Source organism: Camponotus floridanus, unplaced genomic scaffold (genome assembly GCF_003227725.1).
Source record: "Camponotus floridanus strain SB8 unplaced genomic scaffold, Cflo_v7.5 scaffold140, whole genome shotgun sequence".
Taxonomy (NCBI): Eukaryota; Metazoa; Arthropoda; class Insecta; order Hymenoptera; family Formicidae; genus Camponotus; species Camponotus floridanus.
Window position 1 is genome coordinate 35938 of NW_020229260.1, and position 21733 is coordinate 57670.

General features: G+C 33.0%; 5 protein-coding genes across 12 annotated transcripts; 1 reads left to right on the top strand and 4 right to left on the bottom strand.

The window, feature by feature from the left end:
* Positions 1 to 1152: 1152 nt before the first annotated feature.
* Positions 1153 to 4319, bottom strand: LOC105250215 (rho GDP-dissociation inhibitor 1). Of its 4 annotated transcripts, none has more exons than XM_011256189.3 (5): positions 3036 to 3241; positions 2763 to 2942; positions 2132 to 2356; positions 2020 to 2028; positions 1153 to 1941 (listed from the first exon to the last, which is right to left on the bottom strand). In XM_011256189.3, the coding sequence occupies exons 2-5, from the start codon at positions 2938 to 2940 to the stop codon at positions 1742 to 1744; spliced, it is 612 nt and encodes a 203-aa protein (XP_011254491.1). In that variant the 5' UTR covers positions 2941 to 2942; positions 3036 to 3241; the 3' UTR covers positions 1153 to 1741. The 4 variants fall into 4 exon arrangements, with proteins under 4 accessions (XP_011254491.1, XP_011254493.1, XP_011254490.1 ...); XM_011256191.3 differs by having other exon boundaries at positions 1154 to 1941; positions 3111 to 3240; XM_011256188.3 differs by lacking the exon at positions 3036 to 3241 and adding an exon at positions 3988 to 4319 and having other exon boundaries at positions 1157 to 1941.
* Positions 4320 to 4675: 356 nt separating this feature from the next.
* Positions 4676 to 8203, bottom strand: LOC105250216 (dynein assembly factor 5, axonemal). 2 transcript variants are annotated; one of them, XM_011256194.3, is made up of 7 exons: positions 8104 to 8203; positions 7292 to 8014; positions 6948 to 7187; positions 6622 to 6817; positions 6134 to 6440; positions 5083 to 6046; positions 4676 to 4870 (listed from the first exon to the last, which is right to left on the bottom strand). In XM_011256194.3, exons 2-7 carry the CDS (start codon positions 7992 to 7994, stop codon positions 4734 to 4736), a joined length of 2547 nt encoding a protein of 848 aa, XP_011254496.2. In that variant the 5' UTR covers positions 7995 to 8014; positions 8104 to 8203; the 3' UTR covers positions 4676 to 4733. The 2 variants fall into 2 exon arrangements, with proteins under 2 accessions (XP_011254496.2, XP_011254495.2); XM_011256193.3 differs by having other exon boundaries at positions 7292 to 8203.
* Positions 8204 to 8635: 432 nt separating this feature from the next.
* Positions 8636 to 11435, bottom strand: LOC105250217 (phosphoribosyl pyrophosphate synthase-associated protein 2). 3 transcript variants are annotated; one of them, XM_011256196.3, is made up of 6 exons: positions 11280 to 11435; positions 10679 to 10819; positions 9727 to 10135; positions 9209 to 9487; positions 8988 to 9134; positions 8636 to 8907 (listed from the first exon to the last, which is right to left on the bottom strand). In XM_011256196.3, exons 2-6 carry the CDS (start codon positions 10753 to 10755, stop codon positions 8749 to 8751), a joined length of 1071 nt encoding a protein of 356 aa, XP_011254498.1. In that variant the 5' UTR covers positions 10756 to 10819; positions 11280 to 11435; the 3' UTR covers positions 8636 to 8748. The 3 variants fall into 3 exon arrangements, with proteins under 3 accessions (XP_011254498.1, XP_025262171.1, XP_011254499.1); XM_025406386.1 differs by having other exon boundaries at positions 11270 to 11419; XM_011256197.3 differs by lacking the exon at positions 11280 to 11435 and adding an exon at positions 11158 to 11241.
* A 389-nt stretch (positions 11436 to 11824) lies between these two features.
* LOC105250218 (exocyst complex component 7) lies at positions 11825 to 15748 on the top strand. 2 transcript variants are annotated; one of them, XM_011256198.3, is made up of 7 exons: positions 11825 to 11942; positions 12365 to 12598; positions 12693 to 13231; positions 13302 to 13850; positions 14338 to 14575; positions 14692 to 14952; positions 15200 to 15748. In XM_011256198.3, the coding sequence occupies exons 2-7, from the start codon at positions 12370 to 12372 to the stop codon at positions 15469 to 15471; spliced, it is 2088 nt and encodes a 695-aa protein (XP_011254500.1). In that variant the 5' UTR covers positions 11825 to 11942; positions 12365 to 12369; the 3' UTR covers positions 15472 to 15748. The 2 variants fall into 2 exon arrangements, with proteins under 2 accessions (XP_011254500.1, XP_025262163.1); XM_025406378.1 differs by lacking the exon at positions 11825 to 11942 and having other exon boundaries at positions 12341 to 12598.
* A 2092-nt stretch (positions 15749 to 17840) lies between these two features.
* Positions 17841 to 21576, bottom strand: LOC105250220 (ras-related protein Rac1). Its single transcript, XM_011256200.3, has 3 exons — positions 20974 to 21576; positions 19963 to 20350; positions 17841 to 19670 (listed from the first exon to the last, which is right to left on the bottom strand). The coding sequence occupies exons 1-3, from the start codon at positions 21006 to 21008 to the stop codon at positions 19515 to 19517; spliced, it is 579 nt and encodes a 192-aa protein (XP_011254502.1). The 5' UTR covers positions 21009 to 21576; the 3' UTR covers positions 17841 to 19514.
* Between the last annotated feature and the right edge of the window lie 157 nt (positions 21577 to 21733).

The window sequence follows — 21733 nt, forward strand, 5'->3', positions numbered from 1 at the left end:
AATCTATTTGTTTTTCGTGAAGCTCGTAGTAAAGGTACAAAATGTCTATACTAATATATATTTTTCTCTTTGTCATCGCTCATTATCGTACAAATACGTGGCATTTCTACATGATTGATCAGTATGATTATCGAAAAAACACCACAGGTTCTAATACAGTATGGTTATATAAATATACAAATTTTTTTACACAATGATTAATTATTGATCGTGTGCGCGTTTCTACATTAGGTAATTAAGGTTTTTCAATGATTGATTGGTGATAAACGCATTCTATTTTTCATGAAGGGTATAGTTGTCGGAACTTCAATTTGCACACACATATACAAGATTTATGTTAATATTATTCCTGATAATAATTCTGATGAAAATTTTCCCACAAGAAGTATGTAAACAGAATACCTTATACCCGAATAATTATTTGTTTCTAAAACATTCAATATTTTTATTATCAATAAGTGCATCTGTAAGATACTTGATTTGAGCCAATAGCTAAATCAATATATTCTCGTCCATTATGGCAACATATAGAAATAATTATATTACAAAATAGATATAAGTGATAGTATCATTTTATCGGACAACGATCAAAAATTGACTACTTATGGCACTACCTATCGATAGGTTTTTTTTTACATCTTTGACCAGAGAAGTCAATCAATTTCATATATGTAAATAGAACATATAAATAGGAAAAAATATTAATCTTTAATATAAATTATATAAAATCATGTAAAGTCATCAATATAGAGTAATTGCTCTATATCTCATTATTATTATAAATAGTAGTATTGCCATAATTATGAGCAAAAATTTATGTCATCTGTTTGCATGATAGATGATAGATTTGGTGAGATCAGTAACTAATTAAAATAAACTATGATATTATGCAGTTAAATATAATCTAATTTCTTAATATTCAAAATTTATATATATATATATATATATATATATATATATTATAAATTATATAATTTACATATATTATAAATTTATATAATTTATGAACATATGATTTATTAGGAATATTCTGATTTAGAAGAATAGAAGCATTGTAACTATTCTATTCTCTTAATCTTTCTTTCACACATTTTTAGATAATATCTTGATCTTTCCTTCATACTTTTTTAGATAATAGATATTTAACATATAATTTTATATAACACTATATATAGGATGTTAAATATATAAATTTATAATCAAGCAAATTCTGATCGTCGTCCGAAAATCATGTACAAATATTTTATCTAAATATTTTAGAGCATTTTCTTTACTCTTAATTAGTATTATACATATATAGTGGCTCAATTGTTGGCTTTAACATTCACTATAAATTTCACTCATGCATCTAATACTCATCATTCCTGGAAACACTGGTTGTCGTGCGTCGCTTAAATCATTAAATCATTACTACTGGTGTCTGCTTTTCTAGTGACTAAAGATTATGTGTACGTATACTTTGCAATTCTTGAGTACTACTTTTTACGATTGAATATTCAATCAATTACAAAGAAAACGCTTAATAAATATTGATTATATTCTTTCTCTTTCTTTTGTTACTTAAAATATCTTATTAATTTTTATGGCAACGCCGAAACCGCAACTAAAGAATATTATAAATCATTCATCCAAATATGTTTTGGCATTTCATGTTCTTATTATTATTTGCAAAGTGTATAAGGCTAGGAATTGTAGATTATCGTCTTCCTCTTATTTGTATCCAAACAGAATAAAAGACGACTTATTCTTTCCAATCCTTCTTAATTTCGAACGCCCATTCCCACTTGAGATGTTCGTGTTTGTCATCGTCTGTGAAAAGAGAACTGACGCTGTAAGACCCTCGCGCTACAACGCCGGATGGCGCATCCTCAGGTGGAGTGATATAAGATTGAAGTTCTGTTTTAGGGGGATACGAGCCTACCATATGTGTCATCTTGTCAACTGAAACAAAAAAGATTACAGATATAAAATCTGTTCAATCATGTTTTTTATATAGAGATTATCGTATATTCTATTTACCCGTTACTCCTAATTTGCAGTTGGAGCATTAACAAGAAATCGAATTTATGGTAATTAAAAATATGACATCAATCGATATTCAAACACAAAATGAATAAAGATAAAAACATACCAGGCATACCAAGACGATATGTCTTCTGAACATATTTCAATCCATGCACAATCTCACGCTGTACGATAAAATCAATTCTGATTTTGTAGCTTACACCTTCCTTGATGACAAATATCTGTTTTTTCAATTGTGCTAAATCACCAGTCAAGTCTAACTCCATATCTGGTCGATCGGCGACACACAGTGCCAATTTTTTTACTATTACTTTTCTAGGATCATCAGGGTCTAAAAAAGCATGCATTTACAAGTATTATTATTATTATGCAAATATATTAAATAGCTCTGCATATTTTAAATGTATTTGCTACATGATTATTATTTTTACTAATGAATAAATAGAGGTAAATAAAAAATGTATTTTAATATTTTATATACAATGACACTATATGATGCAAATATAAAGTTGTATAAAATTTACAAAAATTATAATATTATAAGATCAGATCTTTATGGAATACAAGCACTTTATATATTAATAATAATGAAAAGTATAATGAATAATTAATATTTTAATAAGTGATGATAAAAGCAAATCCTAAATACATTTAATTATATATATATATATATATATATATATATATATATATATATATATTTTTTATTATACATATATAAAAGAAAAGAAACTCACCCACTACGATACCACCAGACTTCGCTTCTCCCAGAAGCGTCTCCTTATATTTGCGCAAACTTTCATCCTCCTTGTCCGCCTCCAGAATCTGCTCGATACTCTTCTCCGGCGGAGGCTTATAATTGGACTCCAATTCCTCTTCCAACGCATCTACATGATCACCCGTAGGGTCAGACATCGCTATATTCAAACCGGGAAAAACATATATATATAAACAAACTTGTGTGAAGAGACAGGAAAAACGTGTTATCACGCGATAAAGAATTTTCTCACTGATGAAAAGTCCAAGAATTTGGCAGGCGGCGCCAAATTTCGGAAGAAAAGCGGGACAGAAAAGCGTGCACGTACCGCGTATATCGGCGGAATATTTTTAGAACGTTCCAAGAGATCGATCAGGCAGCCGCGCGTAATGACAGAAACTAATGAGATCCTTTAATCGGTCGTGCTCTTACCTGCACTTTTTGCACTTGGAGTGAAATACTACATACGTATAAGATTTCAAAAAGTACGATTGAACGATCGAATCTCGAGATCCATTCACCGAATATGAACAACGCCAATCTGTTTATTTCAATTACATCTGTTTTTTTTGCATTTTTCTTATTTATAAAATAATATAGGTACATTCGGGACGAGAGAAAGCAAATAAAATATAGAAAATACGATTAAAAGGAATACAGCTTATGCTTTTTCTACACCTCTCTTTGACATCCTATTATCTTTTCTTCATAAAATCCAAGCGTATTTATTTTAAGCTCGAAAGGTGCAAAGTGCGATATAAGAACATGTATATCTATGAGTAGGCCTCAAAATTGTTTTATTTTTCCGTCTACTTTTTTCCGACTGCCCTGCTTGTTTTCCATTCAATATAGCCAATAATAAAGTGTGAAGCCGGTACGTCAAGGAAGCATAAATTTCCATAAATACTCGAGAGAGAAGTCAATCGTGACATTTTATTTACCAGCGAACGGACTTATTTTCGCGAATCTACCAGTCGTAGCTGAATGAATTGGGCGAAATTTTGCCGGCTTGCTCAATTATTATGTTTTTTTTTTTATCCGAGCGCAGATAAAAAGCACGAGTTAAGAATTCGAGAGACAGAGTTACGTCGCTGGAGAAAAAGGAAAGCGGTCGAACAAATAACTTCGGTTTCGCTGGAGAAGACGCGGCGAGAAACACTCGATCGGGAGTTGAATTGGAGATATTCGCATTTTCAAACACTCACCGTGTCGCTCTTGGGGTGTCTTGACAGGCGGCTTGAGTGACGATACGACCGGTCCTCACGTCCGCGAAAATACGCACCGAATTATCAGCAGACTGCTAATCTCGTTTGCCTTTACCCCTCCGCTTCGTGCTTCGCCGAGCGGAAGGCACGGACAACATGGCGGCTCCTCCAAAAGGGCGGGTACTTCCTGCGACCGCGTAAGCCTGCCTCGCATGGAGGTTATGCGAGCTTCAAGCTTACGTTTGACACTAAACACGTGTTTAGTTATCTCTAATACAGCCAATATCGCCGTAATTTGTCCGATCTAAATTATTTCACGTGAACGTGCTAAATACATCGAATAACTTTAGGGTTTCTTCGAGAATGTTTATATCGATTTTCGTATACATATTAGTATACTTTTTTATTGGCGTAATTTTTTGACATTTCGCGTAATTTTAATAAAAAAAATTGACAGCTATTCATAATTATTTATTTAACATTGAGTCTTCTCTTGGTTTTCTTTTTAGATTTGAATTTTATTTTTATTTTGATAAAGTAACTGGATTATTTTATAAGTTACTGTATTTTGCACAAACATGAAAAGTTGATTTTTCAAATTGTTAATATAAAGTTAAATTATTCATGATAATTATATTAAGAAGTTCAATATATCTAACAAGATGTTAATAAAAAAGTTTATACCTAAGTTTATATCTAATCATTTTTAATCTATACTATATTACTAAAAATCTTCAGAAATGAGTTTAATCTTTTTGTAATATACTTTGACAATATTCCAAAAGTGCTTCTATCCCTGTTTTGTTCCTAAAATTTGGTTGACAATTATGTAATTTTTGATGCAATAATTCGGGATAAATCTTTGCGACACTCTTTAAAGCATCTAAAAAAATAGCAAAAACTATATATTAAAAAATTTATACTAAAATTATTGAGATCTATATTAAATTAAAAAAACTAATTTATATTTATATTAAATTATTTAATTTATATTTATGTTATATTAATATTTATATTAAATTAAAATATATATATGTTACATTAAAAAAAGGAGTATAGATGTAGAAAAAAAAATAAATAGCAGAAGTTTATTACCTAACATTGTCTCTTGGAAACGGGATTCTGGATCATCCAAATGAATAATCATTGTCGTGTATAGAGCATCAATATGACTTCTACTGCCGATAATATCATATTCTTTAGACGCACTGTTCCATATATCAACGAGTGCTTCCACAGCAGCATAGCGAACATCATCGCAACCATCGTCGAGTCTTTTCAATACCACTGGATATGTGCGATGAATATGTTCATCGTTCAAACAGGCTAATCTCTGTCCAACTGTTATTAATAAACAAATAGCACGCATAGAGTACAGTCTAGTTTTCTTCGCTTTATCGTCTACCAAACTGACTAAAACAGGCGTGACTTTATCAAAGATAGATGGAAACTCGTCTACTGTAATGTAAATTTTAGCTTTTTCATTTGAAGACGAGTCGTCTATTTTCTCGCCGGAATTAATTATCCTGTTCTCCAGGATGGCACAGAGGCAACAAACTGCGGCTGTACGAATAGCTTCAGCCGCTCTGCCAGCACTCCAAATGAGTCCAGGCACAACCAATTCCTCGATAATCGTATTCACGAATTTATGTGGATCCTCAATATATTGATTTAAATTCTGATTATTAAGAAAATATTCTGAAAGCAGAATAAAGTGTCGCAGTTTCAATTCAGGATCGGCGTCTTTGCTCATAGTTTTCTTGAGAATAGGTAATGCGAGATCCATATTATGTGCTATGGCGATTCCAGCATGACTTAAGCAAGCGCTAAAAATTTGCGATTCTGCACTGTAAATCGACCATGAGGCACAGTCATCATGAATCGACGTTAACAGCGGTTTTACATGATTGCGAAAAAGATCTTCCTTATCCTTTAACGAGTTTATATCGATGAGCACTTCCAAGAGTCTGTCTGCTTCCTCGCGAATGAAAGACTCTACACTCATCGCGTACACGGTGAATATTACGGTGAATAATGCTTGAGTAATTGATATGCAGTCCTGCACATTCAATATATTATGTCTAAAAATAAAGTACAAGAAAAATGAAATTATATTTAAAACAAACGAACTCATAAAAAGTCATACCTGTTTACAAACTACAAGCAGAGAATCACAGGAAGATAATATTTGACGTTGATAGTTACTCTTTCTGCTTTGGCAAACATATGGTTGCTGTAAAAAGGAAGCAACTTTGTTTAACTGTAACGAAAGAGCTCGCCGTTCGCTGCCACTGATAATCGCCGAGAAGACACGTAGGTGTCCGACTGTTAGACATTCCTCCAAAGTGGGAAGCATCAAATGACAATAAATTTTAGGCTCTACAAAATAGCCCAGATATCGCGCAGCGGTTTCCACACAGCCCACGACTCTTTTGTCTTCGTCATTGCAAGCACTGTAACAAAGAGTATAACTACAATATATACAGTAATTACAATCTTCTTCATTATAACACGGCCAATCATATTTTTTAAAAGTTATATAAATAAAATGTAATTTTGGAGTAACAAATAATTGGTCTTTATATTTTACAATTTTCAATTTTTAATGAAAAATGTTGCAAATGTTGTATTTACCGATACATAGGTGGCAAGAGCTTTTCAATATATTGTGTAACATCCTCTTCAACATTTAATATCAATATGCAGAGTAATTGTGCAGAGCGTACACGTATATCTGGCAACCAATCTCCAAGCTCGACACTGATACCATTAATTAGCTTACATAAATTCTGCTGTGCAATTATACGACATCCTAAATTTGGCCTAGAAACTAGCAATTATAATCTTGTATATAGTATACTTTTTAATCTATAATTTATATATATATATATATATATATATATATATATATATAATCTAAACTGTTTACATATTCTCGTGATTTCTCTTAAATAACTTACTTTCTGGAGGATAATGTTCCGGATCTTCTGTAAGAAAATCCATCTTATCTTTTAATTTTCTGTCGTTTTCATTTTCTTCCATGTATAATCTTCCTGCAGCATCCCACAAATTTGCTGCTTTCACACGAATCTCTTCAAGTTCATCATGCAATCCTGTCAGGATCAATGGAAGAAGTTTGTGCCACCAACCATATCTATCAGGTAATTGCGTCAACCAGTAGCCAGATACCTCAATTATAGCTATAAAGATTCATAATAAGATTATAGAAATTTGCATAAAATAAAAAAAAAATTTGAATAAAAGTAAAATAAAAAAAGAAAATTATATGAAAAATCTATTATACCTTCTCTGACAATTCCATTTTGATCAAAAAGCCTCTGTGCCAAAGGAGTCGCTACTTCTTCCATCGACTTACTATTTCCATGTTGAATAACATCACCTATCGCTTTAACAGCGGCAAGCCGAACTCTGTAATGCTGGTGCGTAAAATTACTTAAGATGGGTTTTATTAAATGCTCCGATTGCGAGTAGAAATGTCTTGGCAGAGTCTTTGCATACTCCGATATACATCTGCAACTCTCCTTTTTTACATTTGGATAATTATCCATAACGGTGCGTGCCAATATTCCTGTCACATCTTGGATGTATGGCACTAATAAATCTTTGTATTTTGCGATTATCATACGCAGAAGAGACACGCACTTCAAACGTACTTCCTCTGACGGCTCGAGCTGCTCCTGTGCGCCTAATCGTCTGGACATTATCGGTATAACATAAATTATGTGCTTGTCGTTGGGTGGCAGAGCTTCGAGAAAAATCTTCAGTATTCCTACAGTCAGATCTCGACATGTCTCAGTATTATCATTCAAGATTCTGACTAGAAATCTATCTATACTCTCCCATATTTTGGCCAAATCGTCGAGTCTGCTCGACATCTCTTCCCGAGATATATTTTTCATTATTTCTTCTAATGCTTGTCTGCGACGATTTTTTTCGTCCGCTTGCAACGAAACGATAATCTTGCTTAATTCAAGATCCAATTCCATGTTTTAATCAGATTCTTTTTCTGAAATCAAAATGACAGTATAATACAAAAAGCATAGAAGTTCGAACTTACAGAGTATATAAGAAATAATTAATATCCGATCTAAATACTGTGTTTCCATGACAACACTCCTGTGGATTGATGATATACGTTCTTTTGATCTCTTTTGATCGCATAATTGCTATTATAAATTCATATATATTTTGCAAATACTCGCTTTACTTTAATATACAATTTCTTTTATTTATCTGAAAAAAATTCTTATATCTTGAAATATATTTATTATGTCTTAATTTTTAAAATACAATGATTTTATATATAATCATACAGTAAAACTAAAACTATTAAACTAGATCACTGGTAAGCACAGAATACACATCTATATATATGATTTTACAGGATTCTAAAATGCATTACAGTATGATAATACTGTACCAATTACTGTAACAATTATATCTTACATCCGACTATATTCATAGCTGGTTTTTTACAATCTACAACTATAGATTATATAAGGGAAAAATGACTATCAAAAAAATATAATTAAATCATTCGGCCGATTATTATCATTAATAAACACAAGAGACTAGTTTACATATTCATTTGTTTCAGGTCAAGGAAATATAAAAATAGTGTAGAAAATTAAAAGACGGATATGTATTCTGGACATGGTCCCCGGCATCGACTTTTATGTGACTTTCATTGTCATTTAATCATAATTAAAATATAATTTTTGATGGTTGAATACTTAGTTTCTAATCCTCCAAAGTTACATTTTTAAATAGATACGACATTGATTCTTTATTATGTATACGTCGAATTGCTTCTGCTAAGAGAATACTAATGTCGACAGTCTTGATTTTTGGGCATTGCATCTTCTGCACGTCATGAGGAACCGTATTGGTTACAACCACCTGAAAACATTTAATGGATTGTTTTCCATCTCAATCTTCCAAATGTTAAAAAACTATGCCTCTAATTTTAATATTGTTACCTCATCGATTGGAGACTCTTCAATGAGTCTAGGCGCATCTGAACTGAGTAAACCATGTGTAGCTAAGACATATATTTTATATGCTCCTCTCTCCTTAAGCACTTCGGCAGCTGCTACGTACGATTGTACATCATCTATCATGTCATCCTAAAAATCATTTTTCAGGTATAAATCATACCCGATTATATGTATAACTGAATCTATATCATTATCTTACTCACCACCATAATAGCAATACGTCCTCCTACATCTCCGACAACACTTATAGGCGGCTTTTCTTTCGCTGGATGCAAAGGCACACCTACACCAACATCCATAGTACGTGAGGCTAACGCTAGTGCGGGTGGTGAATAGCGACCGTCATTCATATCCGATTCGGCTTCTCTCTGTTCTCCATGAATTACTGCAATGCCCAAACGAAGTCTTTCTGCATAACTAGTAGCTTTCTTTGCACTACCTGGATTTCTTGCAACGATCACAGAATTATGATAATCAGGAATCTGACAAAAAAAGGATATATTTTATATCTGACAAAAAAAGATATATTTTATTATTTTTACTTTAATGAAAAAAGCATAATGTAAAACATTTGTAACAAATTGTTTTCAAAGTTATGAAAAAAGAAAAAAGTTACGTCTGTGGGTCTTTAGTCCCAATTCATTCAAATAAATTTGCTATTACAATTCAAAATTAAGTAATAGATTAGGATTTATATAACAATATATGTAGAAGAACATACGGATTCTTGAATGTATTGCAATAGGAATGGGCTAGCCCTCAAATTATCCACAGGAACATCAAAAAATCCTTGAATTTCCTTTTGATGGAGATCCATGGTGATAATATGAGTTAGACCACTTGTGCACAACATTTTTGCTAAAAGTTTAGAAACTATGCAGCCACGTTTGCGCATTTTGCACTGCTTGGAATAAGGTAGATATGGAATTACTCCAACAATATTTTTGGCCGATGATGTTTTACAAGCATAGGCCATAATAAGAAGCTCCATTATGTTATTGTTTACATCCTTTGTACCAGTTTGAATCAAAAATAAGTCTTTGCCACGTACAGAATCTCCTATTTCTACCATTGTCTCACGATTTGATTTGTAATATACAGCACATCCACCAGGCTTCACACCTAGACGACTTTAAATATACAAATCATTTTAATTTACATTACATAGAAAAAATTCAAATGATATAATAGATATGATATAATAATAATATAATGATAAAGTACTAAGTTAATTTAAATAACTAAACAAATAATAATTTTTTTAACAATATAGAGAATATATTATTATATATTTAAATTATAAAATAAATAATACAATTACTATACACACACACACACACACACACACACACACACACACACACACACACACACACACACACACACACGCACGCACGCAATAATATAAACTTGTATTTATATTTTAAATCAGTTATTTTTCAAAATATTTAAAAATTATTAGGTCTCTTCTTTTTAATTACACATTCTATATTTCTGTTCAGTTTTCTTCTTTTCTCTTTTTCAATTTGTTATATATTAATCTAATAATTTTGTGAGAGATATAAAAAACAAACTGATTGTATACAATTTGAATACTTGTTCTTGTTATCACAAGAATATATGAAAATTATATCTTGATGATATCTTTAGAGGCAATTTATTATATAACTCACTTTGCAATAAGATTGGCAAGCTCTGGGTGAGAGTTTCCTGCGATAAGAACAATGTCTGATGAAATTGGCTTCTCCATTATTTTAACAATTGTTGACTAGTTGTATAACAATACTGAGGCCTCCAGAGAACTATGGTGAAATCTATAAGAAATAAAGAGATTAATTTTATTTTTCCCTCTTATAAAAAAATTAATTTTACCTTTTTATTTTAAATTAGTGAAATTTTATGAATTTAATTTTACAAATTAAATTCATAATTCCATATTTTAAAAAAAAATAGAAAAATATAAACAAAGATTACATAGGAAAAATTCAAATATAATGATAATCTAAATTTAAAAAAAGGACATTTAATATGGATTTAAAAAAAGAATATAGTATCTTCGATATTTGTACGAATAAATTTATAGGAAAAACGCAAAGTAAAATCGTGAAACATGCATATATATCTATATATATGAAATGTGATTAAGTCTCACTATCTAAACAAACAATCGATCAAACTCCGTTTGATTCGCGCACAATATGTATTTGCGAAATAAATTCCACTTTGCCAATATTATGTATGTAAATTCAATTATGATATCTTACATCTATTTACCTTAGTCAGTCCAGCCACAACTCAATCACAAGAAATAACTTCGCCACTTTACAAAGCTGACCGAAGAAACATGCGACGTCTCTTCTGATTATCCTTGATAACTGTTGATAACTTGGGTTGTGAACATGAACTCCTCTTTGTACACATAACATAGTTTATCCATCCGAAGCATTTTTGAATTAAACATCTAGGTATATTTGTTTATCACATGACTGTCGATAGAAAAAGTCTTTTTTTCTTCATAGATTATATTTAATAGATCACACTTTATAACTTTTTTTAAATTAATATTATTATTTTCCTTTCTTCTTATTAATTTATCATATTTTTTGATTATCATACATAATTACGTATATTTCTGAATTAACAAGAATTAAGAATTTTTTGTTCTGATTGGTCAATCAAACATAACTATATATTTCAAGAAAATTTTGGAACGCAAGGAATGCTTGAAAATTGATCGAACGTTTCACATCTAGATATTCGTTATACATCGTGACTATTCGTTTGACAATTTGTAAAGCCATAGAGTAAAGCCCGTATCAGATTATGCGTTTATTACATCTAGATATTTTTAAGTCGATGATTTAGTAAAAGGAAGTTTGCGAAGACTTTGTCGGCAGTCATTGGGATGATTACAAGTAACTGTCAGATTTAAACCAAGTAGGTTTTTTTATCGAAGAAAAAATTATTGTAATATATAGATAACAAAATACTAAGGATATACCATAAAAATATCTTTTTATATAAAGCAAAAATGTGTTACACGATCTAAAAAATTTATATATTATATGATATAATATGATGATACATATCATAATTGTCAATATCATATGACAATGTCAACGATAATATATGTGTAATCTTTAAAAATTGCAAACTATATTTTTCATCTCATATGAATATAATTTCATGATAGTATAATTTTAGCTTATATTAAAAATTTATATTAAATTTTGAAAACAATATTAATTGTTAAGGCTGTCCTTGAAGAGATTTGTTCTTTAATAAAAATTCATTTAATATTATGGATTCCAAATTTGTTAATTAACGTTATGTTTACTTGTATGCAAAAATAAATGAAGAGAATATGCATACGACACGGACTGACACTTCTGAAAGGCGATTCGAGATACAATGTAAGTTAGAGTCAGAAATTGCTGCTCTGGAAACTCTGAAGGAGGCGGAGGAACGTAGTCGACGATTAACGAGTGGAGTGGTGGGAATACTCTCTTCCCTGGAAGAACGCTTAGCTACACTGCGCCGTACCATACTTCCTGTTTATAATGAGACTGCAAATCTCCAAGCTCAGCAACACAGTATGCATTTGTTTCATTATTCTTCCTTGAATTATAGAATGTTCTAAAATTCTGCCAACTTTCTACTGCAAATTCTTTGATTTTAATATTACAGATATAGAAAAAACTTTAAGCATATTAGATCATGCTATTGGATACTATGGTGTATGTCAAGAAGTAGAAGCTGTAGTACGTGCAGAGCCAAGTGGGCCCAGTGGTTTGGATGGCTTTCTTGAGGCTATGAATCGTCTCTATAATGCTCAACGATACTTCCAGAAAAATAATCCCAGCTCTGTCGAATTACAAAACGTTACAGGGCTCTTCTCAATCGGCCTAGAATCGCTTTATGCCGAATTTCACGATATCCTTAATCGTCAAAGTAGGCCAATTCTTCCTATTGTACTTTTGGATTTGATTGGTTCGGATGAGGATACCAGCGGCGAAGATGCACCACAGTCTCTCTGTCAATTACCTGAAAGCGTTATGAGTGATCTATTTAAAATCGCTGAATGGCTTGAAGAAAGAGGCCAACGTAGACATACAAAAATATATGCTTCTGTACGTTCCGTCATTGTCTTGAGGTCCTTGCTACTGCTAAAAGAGCATCAGAGAAGCGCCAGTGGCGGTAGCACCCACGCCGGAAGTCCTATGCCTGTAAATAGAATATACATTTACATAAAAATATATATCTTTAAAAAATGTTTATTTTAATTTAATCTTACAGAGAGCGAAGTTCGCGAACAGGCATTCCCTGGACGGTCAGGAGAACGCCGGGCGCAGAGCATCGCGACGACTGCAGCATGCTTTGGATAAGGCCAACAGAATGTTGTTGAAAGCGTCGCAAACGACGAGGCTGAATCTGGCCCTGAATTCCGTATCCAGGAAGCCGACGCAGCTTTCACCATATTCTATGGAGGATGCGGCACCTGATGAACAAGAGATGGAGAATTATCTCTTGTTAGCAGCCGGTCTGCATAAACTTATACAAGCCGAACGCACGCTGGTCGCAAGGATTTTACCGCCCTCCTTGCAGGCGCAAGTGCTCGAGGCTACTGTTCGCGACGCGATGGACCTAGTGGCTCACGATGGAGATAGCATAGCTACGCGTGCCAAACGATGCATCACGAGACGCGATTTCTCTGCCGTTCTTGTGGTCTTCCCAATCTTAAAACATCTCGGCGAATTAAAGCCCGATCTTGAAAGAACGGTTGAGGGTTGCGATTACGCGCTCCGCTCAAAATTCGCATCCGTACTTGATACATTACATACAACCGTACGTTTCACATTAATTTCTTTCCTTTTTTTCAATTTAAATTTATCATCTTGTATTATAAGATTTAAATTTCTAAAACTTGAATTAATATAGTTATTCATCTAAAGGAATTTCCTAATTAAACATAAATAACGGTTTTTTCAACGCATATATTTATACACTATATTTCTGAAATCATGCAGTTTTGCTAAAAAAAAATTATTCCAATAGCGTAAAATGGATTATTTATTCTTAAAAAATATTAATATATAATAACAAACTATGAATTAATGTATAATGTAAGAAAAGTATTAAATGGAAACCGATTTCTTCTCAATTTTGTTATTTTAATCACATTTTCGCTCGACTGTTTAAACTAATACTATCAGATTGATAGCAAAGCTTTTTCGTTTTGATGATATTAATTTTATTGTGAAAAAAAAGTCTCATTAATATAAAAAAGGATATACGCGTAACTAACATGAAAATTAAATATTTAATTTTGCAGGGTGCTAAAGCTTTGGAGGAATTTGCAGAGAGCGTGAGAAACGAATCCGGCGCGGGTTTACCAAAAGACGGTACTGTGGCAGAAGGAACTAGTAATGTCTTAATCTTTTTAGAACAATTGGCCGAATATGCAGACATGGCTGGTGCTGTCTTGCGACGCAATCTTTTCATCGATCAGACTGCGTTACACTCGAAAGATCCGGAAAATGTACATAGAATGGTTCTCGGTGTATATATCAGTAAGTTCGTACGATTCTTCCGTGTCATTATTTATTCTACATAAAACTTAATTTGAAGCAGCTATAAAAGAATATTGTTAGTTAATTTTGATGAAATTTGTTTCATCTTTTTACAGAGAAGGTACTCGCTCAGTTGAATCTAGCACTAGTAAATAAAAGCGACGCATCTTACTCAGATCTTGCTTTACGAGCTTTATTCCGGCTGAATAATCACAATTACGTGGTTAACGCTCTCTGCCGAAGTTCCCTCATGGAACTATTGTTACTGGCCGAGCCAAGTGCAGAACAGACGTATAACGATCTACTTTTCAAAGATAAGAACAATTATGTCACTACGACATTCGCCAAAGCGCGATCGTATCTCGCAGATGAGCCAGGTTCGTGTTCTCATGTTAAAAAAAAATTGAGAGAAGTTATAAAAATAAGATTCTAGACATTTCTTTAGCGACATTACATATAGAAAGAAATAACAAACATACAAATACGTTGAGCTCATATTCACATAATGTCATGTATTATATTAATATTATCTACTTTCTGAAACAATGATTGAAGTGTTTAACAATTAGTGGATTTCTAGACTTAATCACATTAATTCTTGTATGTGTTTTTCCTTTGCATCAGATCTTGCCGCCAAAATGTTGAAAGAAAAATTTTTGGGTTTCACGAGAGAACTTGAGGAAGTAGCCAAGTGTCAGCGTTCTTATTCGGTACCTGACAGATGTTTGCGCGAGGAGTTAAGGAAGGAACTGCAAGAAGCTATTGTTCCACTATATACTGTGTTCCATAATAAATATCGTGGCACATCATTCTCAAAAAATCCAGCAAAATATATAAAATATACGCCTGATCAGGTATCTGCACTGATCAACACATTCTTTGATAGTGCCGCATAATAATAGTATACATAATAATAGTATTGTACCGAAGATTATATTTCTTGATAAAAGAAATTAATTAAACTATTTAATGAACATCCATTTTTTAATATATAAAGCATTGGTATTTATGTAGATAGAATCGCTTCCGATTTCAATAATTTTATGTGTTAAGATCTGAATGATGTTATAAAAGTTTTAGCCCGCGTTGTTTATTAATAAGTTATCAACAATAAGAGTTTAATGAATAGAATATAATTATTTTATCATCATACAATGGTTACATAACGTAAATCCAAACCAATTTTTAGCTTCAATAAAAAATAAGTTTAGGTCAGGTTTTATTTTCTGAAAGTGGAGCCCTCCCGTAGGGTAGGAGGGTATTCATACATCAATTATTAATTATAATATTAATTAGATACTTTATACTGTACAGCAGTTAATCCAATTTGACTTCTCTTACATTCTCTTTTTACTTTTTAGAAGATCTAGTCGATTTGCATTTATTGTCTTATTATCAAACTGTTTAGACTGGAAGCTTTGTTCGTGCGAGACAGCACAAAAACTCCTCGATTAATTTCTCTAGGATGCTGGAGGTCACATAAGAATGAATTTATGTATAACGAATTTATGATTTCCTGTATGAAAGCCTCTTGTTTTGCTCGTTGGAAATTTTTCCACTTTGGAAGATGAAGCGAAGTTTATTCTCAACAAAAGAGTCAAGATTAGATATAAAGTGAACTTTGTGCGTGGACACAGTGAGTTACGCTTCCGTCCTACGAGAGATTTTACTTCTGGAAAGTATAACTTTATCCAAATATATTTTTGATTTAAGTCAAATTTTACACATACACAAACACATACAAGCATACATAAGCATATATAGTGAAAATTACAACTTTTAATTATTCCATTTTTGTTGATAACTTGATCAATAGAAAACAAGCGTGGGCTAAAACTTTTATAACATTACAGAATGTGTATCTTGATCAAATGTGAAAATTATATATACAGGGTGGGCCATTTTAAGTGATCCACTCCAATAACTTTTTTATATTTGAATGTACAACAAAATGTTTCAAATAAAAGTTGCTTGACTTCGAGGGGGACAGAAGATGGGTGGCAAAAATTTGACCTTGGATAATCATTTGAGGGTCACATAAAAGTTATCTTCAATTTCTTAAATGGAACCCCCTATTTTTCATTGCATATTCTTATAGCTTATCTCGAGAGCTTTCCAAAACACTATAATTAAGTACTTTTTGAGTTATAAGGCTTGAAATAATTTCTTAATTTTACATAAACCATAAAATATCTAGTAAACCATTCATTTTTCGATTATCTTACTTTGATACTTTTATGTACAAAATAATGAGAGGAATCAATTGGTGTAAAGAAAACACATAGTTGTTTCTAAGAAAAAATATGTAATTTGCAATTAACAATTCCATATTTTTTCTTAAAAACAACTGTATGTTTTCTTTACACCAATTGATTCCTTTCATTATTTTGTATATAAAAGTATGAAGGTAAGACAATCGAAAAATGAATGGTTTATGTAAAATTAAGAAATTATTTCAAGCCTTATAACTCAAAAAGTACTTAATGAAAAGATACTTAATTATAGTGTTTTGGAAAGCTTTCGAGATAAGCTACAAGAATATGCAATGAAAAATAGGGGGTTCCATTTAAGAAATTGAAAGTAACCTTTATGTGATCCTCAAATGATTATCCAAGGTCAAATTTTTGCCACCCATCTTCTGTCCCCCTCGAAGTCAAGCAACTTTTATTTGAAACATTTTGTTGTACATTCAAATATAAAAAAGTTATTGGAGTAGATCACTTAAAATGGCCCACCCTGTATATGTAATAATAAAATATAATAATTATAATATTAATATATTTAATATATATTATATAATAAAATATTATATAATATTAATAAAATTATTAATATATGTGTGAAAATTAAGTCGGAAGTGGCTTTATCTGCATAATTACCAAGGCATATTTCATTACAATAGTTTTATGATTCTTTTCATATGGACCAAATCTCTTTTCTTTATTTCTTGTTTTCAAACAGATTGCACAGAGATTAATAAATGAGTGTGCGAGCAGTTAGTTGGTAAAGAGTAGGTCTTAATTCAGCTCTCCCCTTTTCTCTTCGCGCCGTCTTTTTTATATATATTTATAATATATATATAAAAAACAAGTAACGTTCGATTTAGATTCGATCAGCGCGACTTTTATATATATTTATGTATATGACTCATATTATCACACATTTATACGTATATACATTATGTATAAAATCGCATATTATGTGGTAATAAGAGTAGGAATACATTTGAAGTTCAGCATTTATATACAATTGTTATGTTATAGCATATTCTTTCTTTCTTGTTACATATACACTCGTACTTTTTGTATTCTTTCTCTCCTTCACACTGATAATTTTTCACTCTCTCACATCATCCTCTCACACATATTCTTTCATACAGAACATTCACACAATTCTCTGCTTCAATAGCTATATCTTGTTTTCGAGATAATAACAGCAATATTCTTTTTAATTCCGGTCTGATAACACGACAGTTCCTGTAAAAAAATGCATATCGCATGTAATCACAGGTCATATCGTGTATGATACATTTGCAAATGAAGCAGAAAAATCTGCAAATTTTATAATTTTATACTTATATCACATACATCTAAAGAACTCTTGTACAATAGTTAGCTATCCCTTAAATTATGGTATGTAACGTTTATAGTAATTATAATGTTTATGTATAATTGTTAACCAATTTAGTGGAAGAAGGAAGCCATGTTATGCGGCCGCTGCGCTATTGATTCCGCTTGGAAAATGTATAGCTATTAGACATTTTTTTAAATTCATATCTAACATCATTTTTGTATCTCATTATGAACTTATATCAAATCAAAAATATCGTCAAACTATTATACGAACAGAATTTAAATATGGGACATGTACACTTAACATTGAGTGACATCTGATTACACATCTAATGTCTTCAATTAGATTTTATATACAAATTCTTAAAGAAATCTGGGATTTTAAACGAATAAACTTTGTTGATGTGAGATTTTCAACAGCTAACTCTCTTTACAAAAGCAATCTTGTCAAAAGCTCTGAAGCTTTTAACATATTGTTAATGAATATTTGAATAAAAAGAAAACTATAGTTGCTCTAAGTACTTGGAGAAATGTATGCGTGTGAAATTACTCTCTTTTCTCTGTTATTCACATTTATAATGAACATCTAGATGAATATCGTCCAAACAGATTTGCCATGTACTCTATGCATATCTCTAAAAAATATTTTCTCTCTCTTCAAATTTATATCTTGATACATATATTGCAATTTTTTCGCAATAAGGAAAAACTACTGTTTTCTTTTCTTTTTTTAAATATGTTAATTATATATGTCCTACCTAAAATGTACAATGGCAAATAGCATAAAATGGTTTTCCTCTTTGATTAAACTGATCAGTATACAATCAATGTTTGGACGCTTATACAATTATATAGTAATATTTGCTTCTTTTACCATTCATACATAATTATTAATTATAATATTAATTAGATATTCTAGTATACTGTACAGCAGTTAATTCAATTATTTTGGCTTCTTTTACACTCTTTTTGCTTAGAACATCCAGTCGATTTGCATTTATAGCCCTATTATCAGACTGTCTAGACTGGAAGCTTTGTTCGTGTGAGACAGCACAAAAACTTCTCGATTAATTTCTCATAGGATGTTGGAGGCCACATAAAAATGAATTTATATATTCCAAATTTATTTTCTTGCGTGAAACCCTCTTGTTTTGCTCGCTGGAAATTTTGTACCGAACTAGTATTTGTGCGTTTATGCTGGCAGATGTTTGCAGCCTGTTGACGCTGGCATAGGCTGGTACAACTGGGGTTCCAAATGTCGGTAACTTGTCCGATTGATTCGATTCGAGTTTGGTACACTGGAGATGAGACAATGAAACACTTTAACACATTCCAGTACCAACGTGCAAAGAGGGATACATTTAATATTATAGAAGGAAACATCTGCGCTTTGGCTTCACTTGCAGAACAGGGCACAATACAGCGCGTATCGCTTCATCAAACACAGTCTTCAAACCTTTCTGCGTCAGAGCAGAGCATTCCAAGTATTTGACAGCACCAATCTCTTTCGCCATAGCTAAACCCTATGAATAAAACATATACTTTAAAATATCAGTATTATAAACATTTCTAATAAGTTATTGCACATTAATTGCAATTTTATTGTTCATATATTATTTTTATAATTATTATATTTATAACACAATTTATTTTGTTATATAAATAAAAGAAATAAATGTTTTTTTATTATTTATGTATATCTTCTAATTTTTTGATATATATTTTCTTATTATCTATGATGTATATTTTTTGATCGCTTGATCGTATTAAGCTTTTATATCATTGGCATTATATAATTGCCAAAGGAAAACAAACCTGAGGGTATGTGATGGGAGCTAGCTTCTTGTCCTTAAGACGTTCAATAGTCTCTTTATCTTCACGCAGATCCAATTTGGTGCCAACCAAAATAATTGGAGTGGCAGGACAATGGTGACGTACTTCAGGATACCATTTGGCGCGAACGTTTTCGAAGCTCGCCGGATTCACCAGTGAAAAGCAAATCAGAAAGACATCAGTTTGCGGATAAGACAATGGCCGCAGTCTGTCATAATCTTCTTGTCCCGCTGTATCCCATAAACCGAGATTAATCGGCTTCCCATCAACCATTACATTTGCGGAATAATTGTCGAACACCGTTGGAATGTACTCCCCAGGAAATGCATTGGTGGTATAACTTATCAGCAAGCATGTTTTACCAACAGCACTAGAGAACAGAGAAAATAAATAATAATTCAATCTAATATTCTTCCAATTAGATGATTAAACCGGTTTGGTTTTTCACGGTAGAAGAAAAAAGAAAAAAAAACATGCAATAAATGTACTCATTAATAGATGAATCATTGTGCGAAATGTAAGATTCGTAAGACTATTCCGCGAAAAATGGGATATTGGAAGGATTTGTCAGCGAGAGGATCTCGATTCATATTCGAAACGTTACGAAGGACCGATTAGCTTCTAATTAGAAAAGCTAAACATCAAATCGAGGCCACGATTTTACGCGCTACGTCGAGCAAAGCGTGCGACAAAAAAATATGACGTCCTCGCGAAAACACGCGTGCACACGTCAACGTCGTTTCACGGTCCCGCACGGGCGTGGTGGGCACTCGCGTGCTGGATATTGCGTTCGCACTCGGGAATGATATCGAGGCCATCGCGAGCCCTGGAGCGCTTCGGCGTCCAAGAGGTAACAACCGGATTCGCTCGACGATCGTTCCTGCGGGCTCGAGCGGCGGCGGCGCGGATCCTTTCGCGAGGTTCTCCCCGCTCCGACCGAGCTTCAATTTTGACGAAACGACGTTTCTCGGGACGATTTTGCGTTTTACGTACCCGTCACCGACGACCACGCACTTGATAGCTTGCATCCTGGATACCTGGAGTCGTCCGTAATGCACACGGGAGCACGTAAAATCGCGCAACGATGATACACCGATGTAGCCGATTTCAGCGGGAGGGAAAGAGAAGCCCGAGTGAGAAGAGAGGGAGGAGGAGGAAGGGAGGGAGGAAGGAGGGAGGGAGGGACGATATAGGCGGGAGAGGAAGAGACAAACGGCGCGATACGTACAACGCGACACAGGAAGAGGGCAGTGGCGGCAGCGGAGGAGGAGGAGGAAGAGGATGAAGAGAAGAGAGAGGAGCGCGGCAGAGGGGAACGAAGGTGCGGTAAAGAGAAGAGGGCGAAGGAAGGAAGCGAGAGCGAGATGACTCGCGTGACGGATACGACTGAGAGGTTAGAGCGTGACAGAGATATGCGAGAGCAACGCGATGAACCCCCGTGACTGATTGGTCGGCCGACTGGTCAAGCTAACTGGCTGCCTTTGGAGCGGTCCGGAGGCGCACACCATGAAGAGAAATGCCATCGACGGTCGCAGCGGGAGGTAAAGTATACACACACACACATACACACGCATAAGATATAAAATAGTCGCGCGATCTCTCCTCGAGACCTCGAGATTTTCTCTTTATGATTCTCTATACGTGATGACAAAGCGCGATACGTGCGAAGCTGCAAACGAGTACCGATATTCGAGCATCGATACTTTTATGCTGTTCATGATGTCGATATCGCGAACATTTTGTTCATCGATCT